General features: G+C 40.7%; 1 protein-coding gene across 1 annotated transcript in view; it reads right to left on the bottom strand.

Annotated features, from left to right (window-relative positions):
- The window catches only part of LOC123508651 (splicing factor 3A subunit 3-like), a 91,945-nt gene that overhangs the window by 61,657 nt on the left and 16,248 nt on the right, over nt 1–14,040 (bottom strand). The window contains exons 2-3 of the mRNA XM_045262495.1: nt 7,912–8,001; nt 4,270–4,386 (exon numbers count right to left, since the gene is read on the bottom strand). Coding sequence (XP_045118430.1) covers nt 4,270–4,386; nt 7,912–8,001 — 207 coding nt within the window. The remainder of the gene's footprint in view (nt 1–4,269; nt 4,387–7,911; nt 8,002–14,040) is intronic.

The raw sequence follows: 14,040 nt of genomic DNA, 5'->3' as shown, positions 1-14,040 counted from the left end.
ACCTATCACTGACACGTCATCACTAGACTGTTCCACATTTTTCATCGGTCTATGTGTTTTCACAGAGTTTACTTTATACCATCTCATTCCCCACCCCTTGAATTGTTAAAAGACTGGAATGAAGAACAGGTATTCAATTATAATATGTTTGTTCAATGAACAGCAAACTAATCAGGTAGTGTACTCAAAATCATGATCGGATAGAGGCATTTAAAAATTGGGAGACAATTTTTCCATAAATTTTACCTTGAATTTGGAATTATAACATTTTTCATATAGTTAGTTATAATATACTTGCAAAACTATGCAGCAGTATTGCATAGCACCTTGGAAAAGAGATTTTTTTAACACAAAAATCAATTATTACTGTCTGATTTATGTTTTTATCATAAATATAATAACAAAGATTAGTTAGTAATTTTTTTCAAAGCAATGAGATGAAATTGTTGCTAGGAGCTATCCTATCAGTTTTCCTGAATACAAACAAACCCTTGCCTTGTGCTGACTGTGTCCTCTCCTTTGGTTTGTGCCCCAGGCCCTGACCCCTTTATGGTTCAGCTGTATGGCTGGCAATGTAGACAGAAAGATTGAAGAGGTAAATTTAAAAACATAGACCTCTTAGCTCCAAGAAATCTAGAACTTATCACCTTTCCTTTTTCCTTTTGACAATCTTAGAAATAATGTTGAGTGATGTTCCTATACAGATTATTGAATGCTATTGAATGTTATTGAATTCTATCCAGTCACTATTATAATGCGTTTGAGCATTATAATAGTACTAGCTGAGGTGAGACTTTCTGCCATAACAGGACCAAAAAACGTTGAGTGAACAAGCACACTGCCATAAGAATCATAAGAAAAGAGGGAAGCTGCAAGAGGCCACCAGGCCTATACGAGGCAGTTCCTGCGTATTTAAGCTACCTAATTCCATCTATCATCCCCATCCATGAACTTATCTAACCTTCTTTTAAAGCTCCCTATTGACTCAGCTCTGACTACATGACCACTGAGACCATTCCACTCAACCACTTTGTTTGAAAACAAGTTTCTTCCCATTTCTTTCCTAAACCTGAATTTTTCAAGTTTAAACCCATTATTTCTGGTTCTGTCCCCACTACTGATCCTAAGAACTACATTCATGTCCCCTTTATACCACTTAAATACTTCTATCAGGTCTCCTCTTAACCTACATCTCTCTAAGGAATGCAGATTGAGTTTTTTCAGTCTCTTCATAGGGAATATCCCTCATTCCCTGTAACTTTTTAGTCATCCTCCTTTGCACTGACTCCAACAGAGTTATATCCTTCCTAAAATGTGGGGACCAGAATTGTACAGCATAGTCAAGATGTGGCCTGACCAGCACCAAGTATAATTTCAGTATTACTTTGGGACTCCTGCTTTTAACACTTCTAAAAATTAATCCCAATACTCTATTTGCCTTATTGCTGGCCTCAATACATTGCTTCCTTGTACCGAGATCGGAGCTAACTATGACTCCAAAAGTTTTCTCATACTTGGAACTTCCTAATGCCTCGTTATCTATTGTGTACCTATTGCTTGGATTATCTCTACCTACGTTCTGTACCCCACACTTGTTAATACTGAACTGCATTTGCCATCTATGTGTCCATTCTATCATCCTATCAAGTTTGCCTGCAAGGCCATGGCATCCAAATCGGATCTAATTAATCTACTTATCTTTGTGTCGTCTGCAAGTTTACTAATATCACTATTAATTCCACTATCCAAGTCATTGAAATATAGTAGAAATAATAATTGCTCTAAAACTGAGCCCTGTGGCACCCCATTAACTACTTCTCCCCACTCAGAATTAGATTGATTAACTATTACTCTCTGTCGCCTGTCGTCTACCCACGCTTTAATCCAGCCTAATATTCTACCCTCTATACCGTGTCCTTTAACCTTTTTTATGAGCCTCTGGTGAGGTACCTTGTCAAAAGCTTTACTGAAATCTAAGTATAAAATGTCATAATTATCGCCCTTATCTGCCACCTCATAAACCTTACTATAAAAGCTTAACAAGTTTGTAAGACATGACTTTCCCTTCATAAATCTATGTTGTGTTTGATTTATCAAGCCGTGTTTGTCCAGGTGTTCCCTAATGTTTTTCGCTATTATTGATTCCATTAGCTTACCCACAAGTGAAGTTAAGCTGACAGGCCTGTAATTAGACATTGGGGTTTTATCTCCCTCCTTAAATATGAGAACCATATTAGTTTCCCTCCACTTTATCGTACTTCAACTGACTCCAGTGATATCCTAAAAAGTACTGCTCAAGGCTTGCTGACAACTTTCTCGCATTCCCTTAGAACCCTTGGATATACGTCAAGGCTTGCTGACAACTTTCTCGCATTCCCTTAGAACCCTTGGATATACGTCTAAATACTTGAACTTTTCAATACTCGAAAGCAAAAGTTCAATTTAATACTCGAAAAAATACCTGATAGTCGAACTTCCATACCCGTGGCTGTAAACAAAGGCTCCCTGGTGTCCCCCTTCCCCCTACGCCACTTGAGACTTGTGCTGCCGCAGTCATCAGAATAACATTTTCCTGCATTCTGTCTGTAGTTTTCTTTTTTTTTATTTGTAAATATCTGGTAATCAAACAGCCACAAATTTGGTCGTATACAAAGCTTTGTCATCTCCCTTCTCGCAGCAGCCACTGTACCGTTTTGATGCCATATTACTGGTATACTGGTATTACCTTAATAGCGGTATACCGGTATTACCATAATACTGGTATACCGGATGGTGGTGCGCATCACTAGTCCTACCGCAGTCAAGATAAATAACAATCTTCTGCGTTGTCGGTAGTTTTTCATTTAGAAACTTACGATGACAACAAAGAGGCTTAGCAGTGATGAAAATAAGGAATCTGGTGAGAGTGCAAGTGTTAGTGAGCCACAGCATTCCATTAGTGGATTTACAGGAATCACAACAGGAGAAAAGTTACAAAAGATGTTTTCATGGATGGTGACTCATCCTCCGGGGACATCCCTCCTTCTCCCAACCCTTCTCCCCTCCTCTTTGAAGTTATCCATCACCAGCCTTCATTTACAGTATATACAAAACAAAATAGTAAAAAAGAAAAAAAAATACATTGAAATTTTATAAACTTGGTTTTGCTAAGACTGGAACGAATTACCTGATTTATAGGTATCAATAGTCAAACTTTTTTAATACTCAAACATCCATTTAGATCAAATTAAGTTCGAGTATTGAGTCTCCACTGTACTTCATCAGGTCCTGGTGACTTGAATTTCTTTAGTTTATCTATCTCCTGTTCTACCATCACCTTATTTATATGAATATCTGTCAGCTTTTCACTATCCTCTTCCCTAAATATCTGTTCACTATCTGGATTTCCTGTGTGTTCTCCTGGGTGAAGACAGTTAGAAAATACTCGTTCATAATTCTACTAATCTCATCTTCAGAACTAACTATCTCCCCATTTGCTGTCCTTACGGGACCTATATCTTCTCTGCTCTTCGTCTTGTATAACTGAAAAAAATCCCTTGGGGTCTGTCTTTGCTTGGCTGGCTACCCTCAACTCATATTCACTTTTAGCCTTCTTCATTAACCTCTTAACTGTTCTTACTAATTCATGGTATAGTGGCCTTAAATCCTCATCTCCACCCTTTAGCCTCTTATATATATATATTCCTTCTTTGCTCTATCCATCGCTTTAATCTGTCTGTCATCCACTTAGGGTCGTTGCTTTGTGATTTTATTGTTTTGAAGATAACTGATAAGAATGAAAGGTGTTACTGATAAGAATGAAAGGTGTTACCATTATGCAGATGAGCAGCATGTATGTTAAGCTCAAGAGCACTAGTATTTAGGATATTTCATCTTATTTCTTGTTATTTTTTGTTCCTCAGTAGAAATTTATATTTTATATTACTTTTGCTTTTGATAGCAAATTAATCATAATTATGAACAGCTATCAGTACAAATTAAAATTTCTTGTTGTGGATCTCGCTGCACTTCTTTTCAAGGGAAATTTGAGACAGGTATATTGAAGACTAATGGTATACAACAAAATGACAACAGTGATAACATTGGTACTTCTCCTCTGCACCCAAATAGGAATGGAGAAATAAAAAATTCTAGCTCAAATAAGAAACACTTTCCATTTGTCTTGCTAACAGCAAGTTTATTTTTTTGATGACACACAAATTTTTGTTTACAGTTGTATCTTAAACTAATTATGCCTCTTTATATTACTGTGTATGTGTATACACTCACCTCATTTGGATGTTTTTTATGAAATTCTTTTATCTGCTTAAGGCGATTGTAAAACTCAGCTAGCTCATTGGGGCCAGACAGGGCTGCCACTTCCTCCTTCCGCAAACCATCCTTATCCTGCAACCATCAAGTTTATTGGTTAAAAGTGACATGTGTGATTAAAAAGGTAACTGGAGTAGGCAGTAGTCACCTGCCGCCCGGTGGAATACTCCAGGAGAGGTACTTACGGGGATGTAGGCAGTGCTGCAGACTGAGTGATTCCCCGTGTCCTCTCTTCCCGGTTCCCTTTGTGGTCTCATTTATACAATTGAGCAGCTGCAGCCTGCCCTCTAAAGACAACTTCTACTACTTCCTACACTACACTACAACACCTTACACTTTTACACTCTCTTCAAATCAAAATTTAATAATGGCTTCACCACGCCCTGCCTCGGAGTCCCCTCTGGGAGGGACCATAAATGTCCCCAGGTCGGACTGCCCTCTGCTGTCGACCTTGGGTGTCTTGACACTTCATCTAATACTTTCACTATCAATTTCTGCAACATTCGTGGCCTTCGTTCTAATTTTCAATCTGTGGAACACCACCTCTCCTCTACTAAACCTCATCTTCTCTTCCTAACCGAAACACAGTTGTCTGTGACTACTGACAGCAGCCCTTTTCTGTTCCCTCCTACTTGCTCTATCCTCATTTTCAATCCAAAGCTGGATGTTGCGCATACGTGCGTAACGACACCACTTGCTCTCGTGCCCACAATCTTGAATCTTCAGAATTTTCTACCATCTGGCTAAGACTTCAATGTCACTCTCTAACTAAATTCATCTGTGCTGTATACCTCTCACCTAATTCCTCTGACTATGTAAAATTCTTTGACTATTTGACTTCCAAGGTGGAGCACATCTTATCTCACTTTCCTTTTGCTGAGATCTCCATTTTAGGGATTTCAATGTTCACCACCAGCTTTGGCTTTCATCTTCTTTCACTGACCAACCTGGTGAACAAACCTTCAACTTTGCTATCCTTCATGACCTAGAGCAGCTAGTGAAGTTCCCTACCCGTATTCCTGACCGCCTTGGAGACACGCCCAACATTCTTGATCTTTTCCTAACCTCCAACCCTTCTGCTTACTCTGTTAAACTTTCCTCTCCGTTGGGCTCCTCCGACCACAATCTAATTTCCGTTACCAGTTCTATCACTCCAGTGCAGCCTCAGGACCCGCCTAAGCGGAGGTGCTTCTGGCATTTTAACTCTGCTAAGTGGGAGGAACTAAGGCAGTACTATTCTGATTTCCTTGGGATGATTATTGTTTTCATGTCAGAGATCCTTCTCTTTGTGCCGAGCGCATAACAGAGGTGATTATCTCTGGCATGGAGCTATACATTCCTCATACTTTCTCTAACCCTAAAGCTAAAAAGCCTTGGTTTAACTCTGCTTGTTCTCGTGCTGTCAATGATAGAGGCGGCTCACAAACGGTTCCGTAGCCATCCAACTGCTGAAACTCATGCCCTATATATTTCTGCCCGTAATCATGCCAAATCTATTCTCCAACTTACTAAAAACTCTTTCATCAATAGAAAATGTCAAAGTCTTTCCAATTCTAACTCCTCTCGAGATTTCTGGCATCTAGCCAATAATATCTCTAACAACTTTACTTCTTCGTCTTTCCCTCCTTTACTTCATCCAGATGGCTCTACAGCTGTCTCTTCTTTTCTAAAGCTGAACTCTTCGCTCAAACCTTTGCTACCAACTCAACTTTGGATGATTCTGGGCATATTCCTCCTACTCCTCCACCCTCTGACTACTTCATCCCTAAAATTAAAATTCTTTATAAAGACGTTTTCCTGGCCCTCTCTGGCCTTGATTCTCGGAAGGCTTACGGTCCGGATGGAGTCCCTCCTGTTGTTCTCAAAAACTGTGCTTCCGAACTCGCTCACTGCCTGGTCAAACTCTTTCATCTGTGTCTCTCTACTTCTATTTATCCTTCTTGCTGGAAGTTTGCTCACATTCAACCTGTCCCTAAAAAAGGTGACCACTCCAATCCTTCTAACTACCGCCCTATAGCTTTGATTTCCTGCCTTTCTAAAGCCTTTGAGTCTATCCTTAATAGGAAGATAATGAGGCATCTATCAGCTCACAACCTTCTCTCTGATTGCCAGTATGGTTTCCGTAAAGGCAGATCTACTGGTGATCTTCTTACTTTCCTAACTGAATCTTGGTCATCCTCTTTTAGGGACTTCGGTGAAACCTTTGCTGTCGGCCTTGACATATCGAAAGCCTTCGATAGAGTCTGGCACAAATCTTTAATTTCTAAACTACCCTCCTACGGATTCTATCCTTCTCTCTGTACCTTCATCTCCAGTTTCCTTTCCGATCGTTCTATTGCTGCTGTAGTAGACGGTCACTGTTCTTCCCTAAAACTATCAACAGTGGTGTTCCACAGGGTTCTGTCCTATCACCCACTCTCTTTCTATTATTCATCAATGATCTCCTAAATCTGACTCAATGCCCTATCCACTCCTATGCTGATGATACCACCTGCATTATTCAACAGCGTTCAACAGACGCCCAACCCAACAACAATTAAATGACTCAAGGCGAGATGCTATAGGACGCCTAACTTCTGATCTTTCACTTGTTTCTGATTGGGGCAGAAAACCTGGTTTTGTTCAATGCCTCAAAAACTCAATTTCTACAACTATCTACTCGACATAACCTTCCAGACAACTATCCTCTCTTCTTCAATAACACTCAACTTCCCTCTCCTCTACATTAAACACACTCGGTCTATCCTTCACTAAAAATCTAAACTGGAAATTTCACATCTCTACTCTTGCTAAATCAGCTTCCAAGAAGTTAGGTGTCCTATGGCGTCTTCGTCCATTTTCTCTCCCTCCCAGCTGCTTGCTCTGTACAAGGGCCTTATCCGCCCGTGTATGGAGTATGGCTCTCATGTCTGGGGGATCCACACACAGCTTTACTAAACAAGGTGGAATCTAAAGCTTTTCGTCTTATCAACTCTTCTCCTCTAACTGACTGTCTTGATTCTTTAAGTCACCGCCGCAATGTTGCATCTTTATCTGTCTTCTACCGCTGTTTTCATGCTGTCTGCTCTTCTGAACTTGCTAACTGCATGCCTTCCCCCTCCTGCGGCCTCGCTGCACAAGACTCTCTACTTCTTCTCATCCCTATTCTGTCCATCTTCCTAATGCAAGAGTTAACCAGTATCTTCACTCCTTCATTCCCTACACTGGTAAACTCTGGAACTCTCTACCTGTGTCTGTATTTCCACCTGCCTATGACTTAAACTCTTTCAAAAGAGGAGTGTCAAGACACCTCTTACGTTAACTGGACCCTCCTTTTAGATTTTTTGTTTTTCTCTTTCTACTTTCCTCTTAACAGGGCCTGGCAACCAGCGGGATTTTTTTTTCCAACACTTTGTTTTCCCTTGGCCAGTGCCCTTGTAATGTAAAAAAAAAAAAAAAAAAAAAAAAAAAAAAAAAATAGTTTAATAAGACAATTTCAAAGTGTAATATTCATGTAATAACCTGAGAGAGAGAGAGAGAGAGAGAGAGAGAGAGAGAGAGAGAGAGAGAGAGAGAGAGAGAGAGAGAGAGAGAGAGAGAGAGAGAGAGAGAGAGACATACCTCATACAGGTCAGCTAGGTGTTGAGAGCTCTCCACATAGCGATCAAGCAGAAGCCGATGACGATGGTCAGAGTTGATCACTTCACGATGCTATAAAATTAAAAACAAAAATAAGATCATGACGTGAAAAACAAAATAAACAAATTAAAATTGAAATAAATATACGTAATGACAAATACTACTACACTGGTACCTTGGGATACAAGTTGCCTGAGATAAGAGTTTTTTTGAGATACAAGCTACGATTTGAACATTTTTTATTTTATTTTAATACGAGTTACTCTTGGGGATGTTGCCACTGTAGTCAGCAGCTTGGTCCATCGGTCCAGTCTCAGCTGAGCTAGTATCTACGTGTTTCCCATGGATCTCATGCACTGTGATTGTTCTGTCATCATTTTCACACTATTTCCTGACCTTACTTTTGTCTAAAGGAAGTGCAGTTTTAATTTATGTTTAATGTTTACGTATGAATGGTGCCTGCATCCTTTCCTCCCTCCCTCCCTCCTCCACCATTTACCACCATTAGCCGAAAACATGTGTCTTCAAGGTAAGAACACTAAATAAACTTTTGCTGTTATTTCATATATTTTTCATGCATTGATAAAGTATGCATGTGTACGTAACTGAAAAAGCAAAACAAATTTCTCCTATCTCCTCTTACCTCTCTCTCACTTAAAACTTCATATATTTAATGATTAATGTTCACAGGATTGTCAATGAGTTCTTCTGTGATTAGTAGAACAGCCAGTTTTCTGTGGGTGGCTACGGTATATTGGTACACTTCAGCTGATTGACAATCCGATGTGAGGGTTGGAAATGCATCCTCCGAGATAAATATACTTTATAAGAATATTTTATTATTTATATTATCTTTTGTTATGTTTTATTATGTTTCTGTGCAATAATTATTTATCTTACCTAAAAACACATAAAAAAAAAACAAATAAGGGTGGTCTTTTTGGAGAGACTGTAATGGATTAATGGCATTTCAAAGCATTTCAATGGAAAAAATTGTTCTAAGATACAAGCTTTTTAAGATACAAGCTCTGTCACGGAATGAATTAAACTCGTATCTCAAAGTACCACTGTACTACTAGCTACTACTACTACTACTACTACTAATGTAATAATAAGATAATAAACTCACAGTTTATTGCAAAATTATGTTCCTAAAGCACCTACAAAGAACTAAAATCCTTGCTGTATTTACACTACTACACTATGCCTGTTTATTATCTTTATTAACCTTCACACTGAGCAATAGGAGTCCAGCAGTAATACCTGTGGTGTGCAATTATCAGCATAAATAGATAAAAAAAATCTCAAAAATAATTTCTACTCTAATAAAATGAAAGAGCAAGATTGCATGAAAAAGTGACCTGACACTAGCTAACTTGTGTAGAAATGACTGCTTTCTTTGTGGTTTCAGCTGGTTATGGTAATTCTCCTGTTCTCAAGGTGTTCACTGCAAAGGTCTCAGAGGCAGAGGCTGAGTTCCATCAAAGGATCTCTGAGATGGAAGCTGAGTTTTGAGTGTGAATCTTGGTCCTGCAAGCTGGGTTGTGCCGGAAGATCTCAACGCCTGAGGAAGAGTCTGGCCCTCAATATCACCGTACCAAGTAAGGCAACACAAGGTCAAGGGGAGTGGAGGGCTTGTATCCACGGTTGCCGAGAAGAAAGTCCTCATGACGCCTTGCATAGTGGATATGAGGAACCTCTTCAGTGTTGAAGGGAATGGCAGAAGAGGAGGTGGACATGGTACAGGGAGATGAGATGAGGAGAGAAAGGAGGGATAAGCACAGTTTCCCTCATCCAAGGTAGAGTAATTGTTGATGGGGATAGTCAGGTTAGACATTTAGGTGGTGGATTTTGTGCCAGGGATAGGAAAAATAAGATAAGGGTGTGTTTGTCAAGGGTGGGGATAGAGAAGGTAGCAACTACAGTGAAACTAAATTGTACTGACCCGAAAGGAGAGGCAGAAAATCTCTCATTACTTCAAGGAAAACGGAATAACTGTTCTTTATTCAATTTGATGCATGACTATGTTAAAAAAAAAATGGGGTATGGGACAAGACATGAAGATGCCATAAGTAAATTAAATACAGTAAAGATGCTAATTATAAAAGTGAAAATGAGGCTGATAATTTACCTAATACTATCTACTATTATGCCCTCTTGAGATACCCAGTGTAATATAATGAGTGGGGGAAAAGAAATGCTGATAAGGTTGTGGTACTGTGGTGCATATCTTATTTGCACTGGGACAAATCCTCTTAACCATGGCTTCAGATATACCAGCTGCATCTGCTGTCCTCTTCCTAGTTTGATTTGTGGATAAAAGTGGTCCTTACAAGCTTTTTCTTTTAAGAAGGATCTATTAATTCTGTACACAAACTCCTTGGTTTGGCTGTACAACACACAGTAAGATGGGGAAGCGTCATTGTATCCTTCCATCGTGGGGACCAGATGAGAAGTGAGTCGACTTGCAGCTGTATGGTGACCTGAAATCCCCCCCCCCCATTCCACAAGGGAAAATCCCGCCTTGAGTCGAGTGGCAACATCACCCATCCTGATATGCCACATCGTCATACATGTCCATGAAATACCTTCATTTGACTTGGTATACAACATTTATTTGCATCACCTGCTACTTAATGAAATAGTCAGAATATTCTTGGAATGCTATTTGTTGATAATACTATGATTAAAGAACCATGAGTAGTATAGGTTGAATGTTTTGATTGGAAATCTGGCAGAATAACGAACAACACCCTACGGGTAAGTACAATTTAGTTTTACTATAGCCTCGTCATGTGCTTGGGAGGTACAGTGGAGACTCAATACTTGAACGTCTAAATAATCAAACTTTTCAACAGTCAAATGCAAATATTTGACTTAATACTCGAAAAAATACCTATTAGTCGAACATCCATCGACGTGGCTGTAAACAAAGGGTCTCCCTTCCCGTCGCCCCACACGCCCCACCAGTCCACCACAGGCAGTTGATCCTTCGCTGTCATAAGAATAACATTGACCTGCACTTTCTCTCCGGAGTTTTTTGTGCATTTAAAAGCTTACAATGGCACCCAAGAGGCTTGTTAATGGTGAGAATAAGCCTACAAGAAAGAATGTAGTGACAACCATCGAAAGGAAAAAGGAGATTATTGATAAATATAAGAAAGGAGGAAGAATAACCGATCTTGCAGCAGAGTACTGTATCTCTAAATCTACAGTAGCCACAATACTGAAGAAGACAACTCATAAAAGAGGTGATGTGGCAATTGGTGTGAAAAGGCAATTTAAGCAACCTGCGGCAGTGGAAAAAATGGAGAAATAGTTGATTGGATAAACCAAAGGCAGATGGCTGGTGATTTTTTGTCAGAGGGCATAATTTGTGCGAAGGCTAGGCTGCTGCATCGTGATCTTATTTCTGATACTACACCTAACTCCAATGATGATTTTAAAGCAAGTAGAGGGTGGTTTGGGAATTTCAAGAAAAGAACTGGAATTCATTCTGTTGTCATGAGGCACAGCTAGGACGCAAGTGCTGACAGAATTGCCACTGAGTAATTTGTGCCTGAATTTAAGAAATTTGAGCATAAGGAGTGCTTATGCCAACAACAGATCTTTAATTGTGATGAAACTGGCCTGTTCTGGAAAAAAAAAAAAATACCAAACATGATTTATATAACAAAGGAAGAGAAGTGTTTGCCAGGACACAAGCCCATGAAAAACAGGCTAACTCTGCTTCTGTCCGCCAATGCCAGTGGCGACTGCAAAATTAAACCGCTACTTTTTTCTAAACTTGGGTTTGGCAATGGCTGGAACGAATTACCTGATTTATAGGTATCAATAGTCGAACTTTTTAATACTCGAACGGCCATTTGGAACTACCGTATTTGACGGCATATGACACACTTTTTTTCCAAAATTTTGGCTCATAAAATCACCCTGCGTCTTATACGCGAAGTTGAGACCTCCCATGGGCTCCCAAGACACACTAACCCAGTTTATGATCAGTGCTTCTACCTAACCTAGACTCCACACATCATTATTTTATTGCTTGTCGTAATCCATGAGGCCGTGAGTCTTGTTTATAAGCATCAGCTGATCGGAAGAACTCCGCTCTATATGCCATCTGTTGGCAAGAAACAAAACTACAGAATATAATCCATCTAATTAATGTCTATTCCATCCAGATTTTTTTTCCTTTTTGCTTTTTATTCATCTATTTTATGTCTATTCTATTACATCTATTACCAATCTATTCAATGCTTATTCCATTTACTGTATATACTGTTCGTGACCATTGGGGATTTGTATCACAGTTGGTAAGGGTGTGAATTGTTTTGATTTTTTGGTAACATTGGAACACCCTCCCCATCATCATGGCAGTAACTGGGAAAAGACTGAGCTACACAATTTCTTACAAATTAAGAGTTGTAGAATATGCCAAGGAGAATAGGAATAGAGCAGCAGCAAGGGCTTTTGGGCCACCACCTACGGAAAAAATTATATGTGTCTGGCAACAGCAAGAACAACAACTGAAGAGTGCAAAGAAAGGTAACCATAACCTTCGTTGTCCAGCCCCACATTGGCCAGAACTAGAGGTTGACATAAAGACGTGGGTGATAAATGAGAGAAGTTCAGGGAGAAGTGTTTCTACTAAAATGATACTTCAAGAGGTCAGGAAAACTTTTTTTCCTGAATCTAACCTCCTAAAATGGGGGTGCGTCTTATATGCCAGTGCATCCTATATGCCGTCAAATACGGTAATTAACCCCTTCGCGCCGGATGTTAAAAAAGCCCACCTGTATGATATACGGGTGGTAGTGCCGCGCGCCCGAGCGTGGGAAACTCGTGCAAGCTTATCATACTTGTCGTCTTTGTGTATTATGCTGCTATTTTTTAGTTACTATATCGCCTTCGAAGAGGAAAGTGGACGCTTCTCTCTTGGAAAGAGAGAGAGAGAGAGAGAGAGAGAGAGAGAGAGAGAGAGAGAGAGAGAGAGAGAGAGAGAGAGAGAGAGAGAGAGAGAGAGAGAGACATTTGCTAATATTTTAGACACAAGCGGGATGCATGTAGCTTATCTTCGAGAGGAAGAGGGAAGGGAGAGGAGAGAGAGAGAGAGAGAGAGAGAGAGAGAGAGAGAGAGAGAGAGAGAGAGAGAGAGAGAGAGAGAGAGAGAGAGAGATTAGAAAATTTATTGTTTTGTATTTGTGTGTGTGTGTGTGTGTGTGTGTGTGTGTGTGTGTTTTTCACGAATGTTACAAGGCGGACGCATGTAACTTATCTTCGAGAGGGAGAGGAGGAGAGAGAGAGAGAGAGAGAGAGAGAGAGAGAGAGAGAGAGAGAGAGAGAGAGAGAGAGAGAGAGAGAGAGAGAGAGAGAGAGAGAGAGAGAGAGATCCGGTGGTGACGGATCTCCCAGCCCACACTGTCCGGTGCTCACCGCTAGATTTCGTGGGCACCTCAGATCATGTGGCTGTGCTCACCAAGCTCCACTTCCGCAAACCACGTGAGGAGTGCCACACTCGCACCCTCTGGAAGTGGGAGGCTGCCAATTGGGGAGCACTTCGAGCTGCTCTGAGGGGGTGGGACTGGCAGAGTGTGCTGCAAAGAGACACCGATTTGCAGGCAAGGCAGTTCACTGAGACTCTCCACTCTCTGCAGGCACGCTGGGTGCCACACTCACAGTACAAATCCAAGGCTTCTGATCAGCCCTGGTTTGGACCCGAGTGTCACACTGCCTCTAACGCCAAGTACCGCGCATGGCAAGCCTACAAGAGGCACCCCACGGCGCGAAACAGACGAAGGCATAGAGAGGCGACCCAGCATATGAGGGACACTCAGGAGTGGGCTACTGGACGGTGGGGAGAGAACCTCAAGGGAAAACTGAAAGGCAGCCAAGTGGGGACAAAAAGGTGGTGGAGCATAGTTAAAGAACAAAAAGGGGACGAACGAGTCACTACCATCCCCTCTCTCGTGCGGGGGGACGGCAGCATGGCTCATACTGCCCAGGACAAGGCAAACGTATTGGCAAAACACTTTGCCGGAAAAATGTGCATCCCCAACCTTGAAAAAGCTCCTCCCACTCTCCCAGAAATAGTGCAGGACAAAATATTGACAG

Source organism: Portunus trituberculatus, chromosome 25 (assembly GCF_017591435.1).
Source record: "Portunus trituberculatus isolate SZX2019 chromosome 25, ASM1759143v1, whole genome shotgun sequence".
NCBI lineage: Eukaryota > Metazoa > Arthropoda > Malacostraca > Decapoda > Portunidae > Portunus > Portunus trituberculatus.
This window is presented reverse-complemented; position numbering and strand designations above follow the sequence as displayed.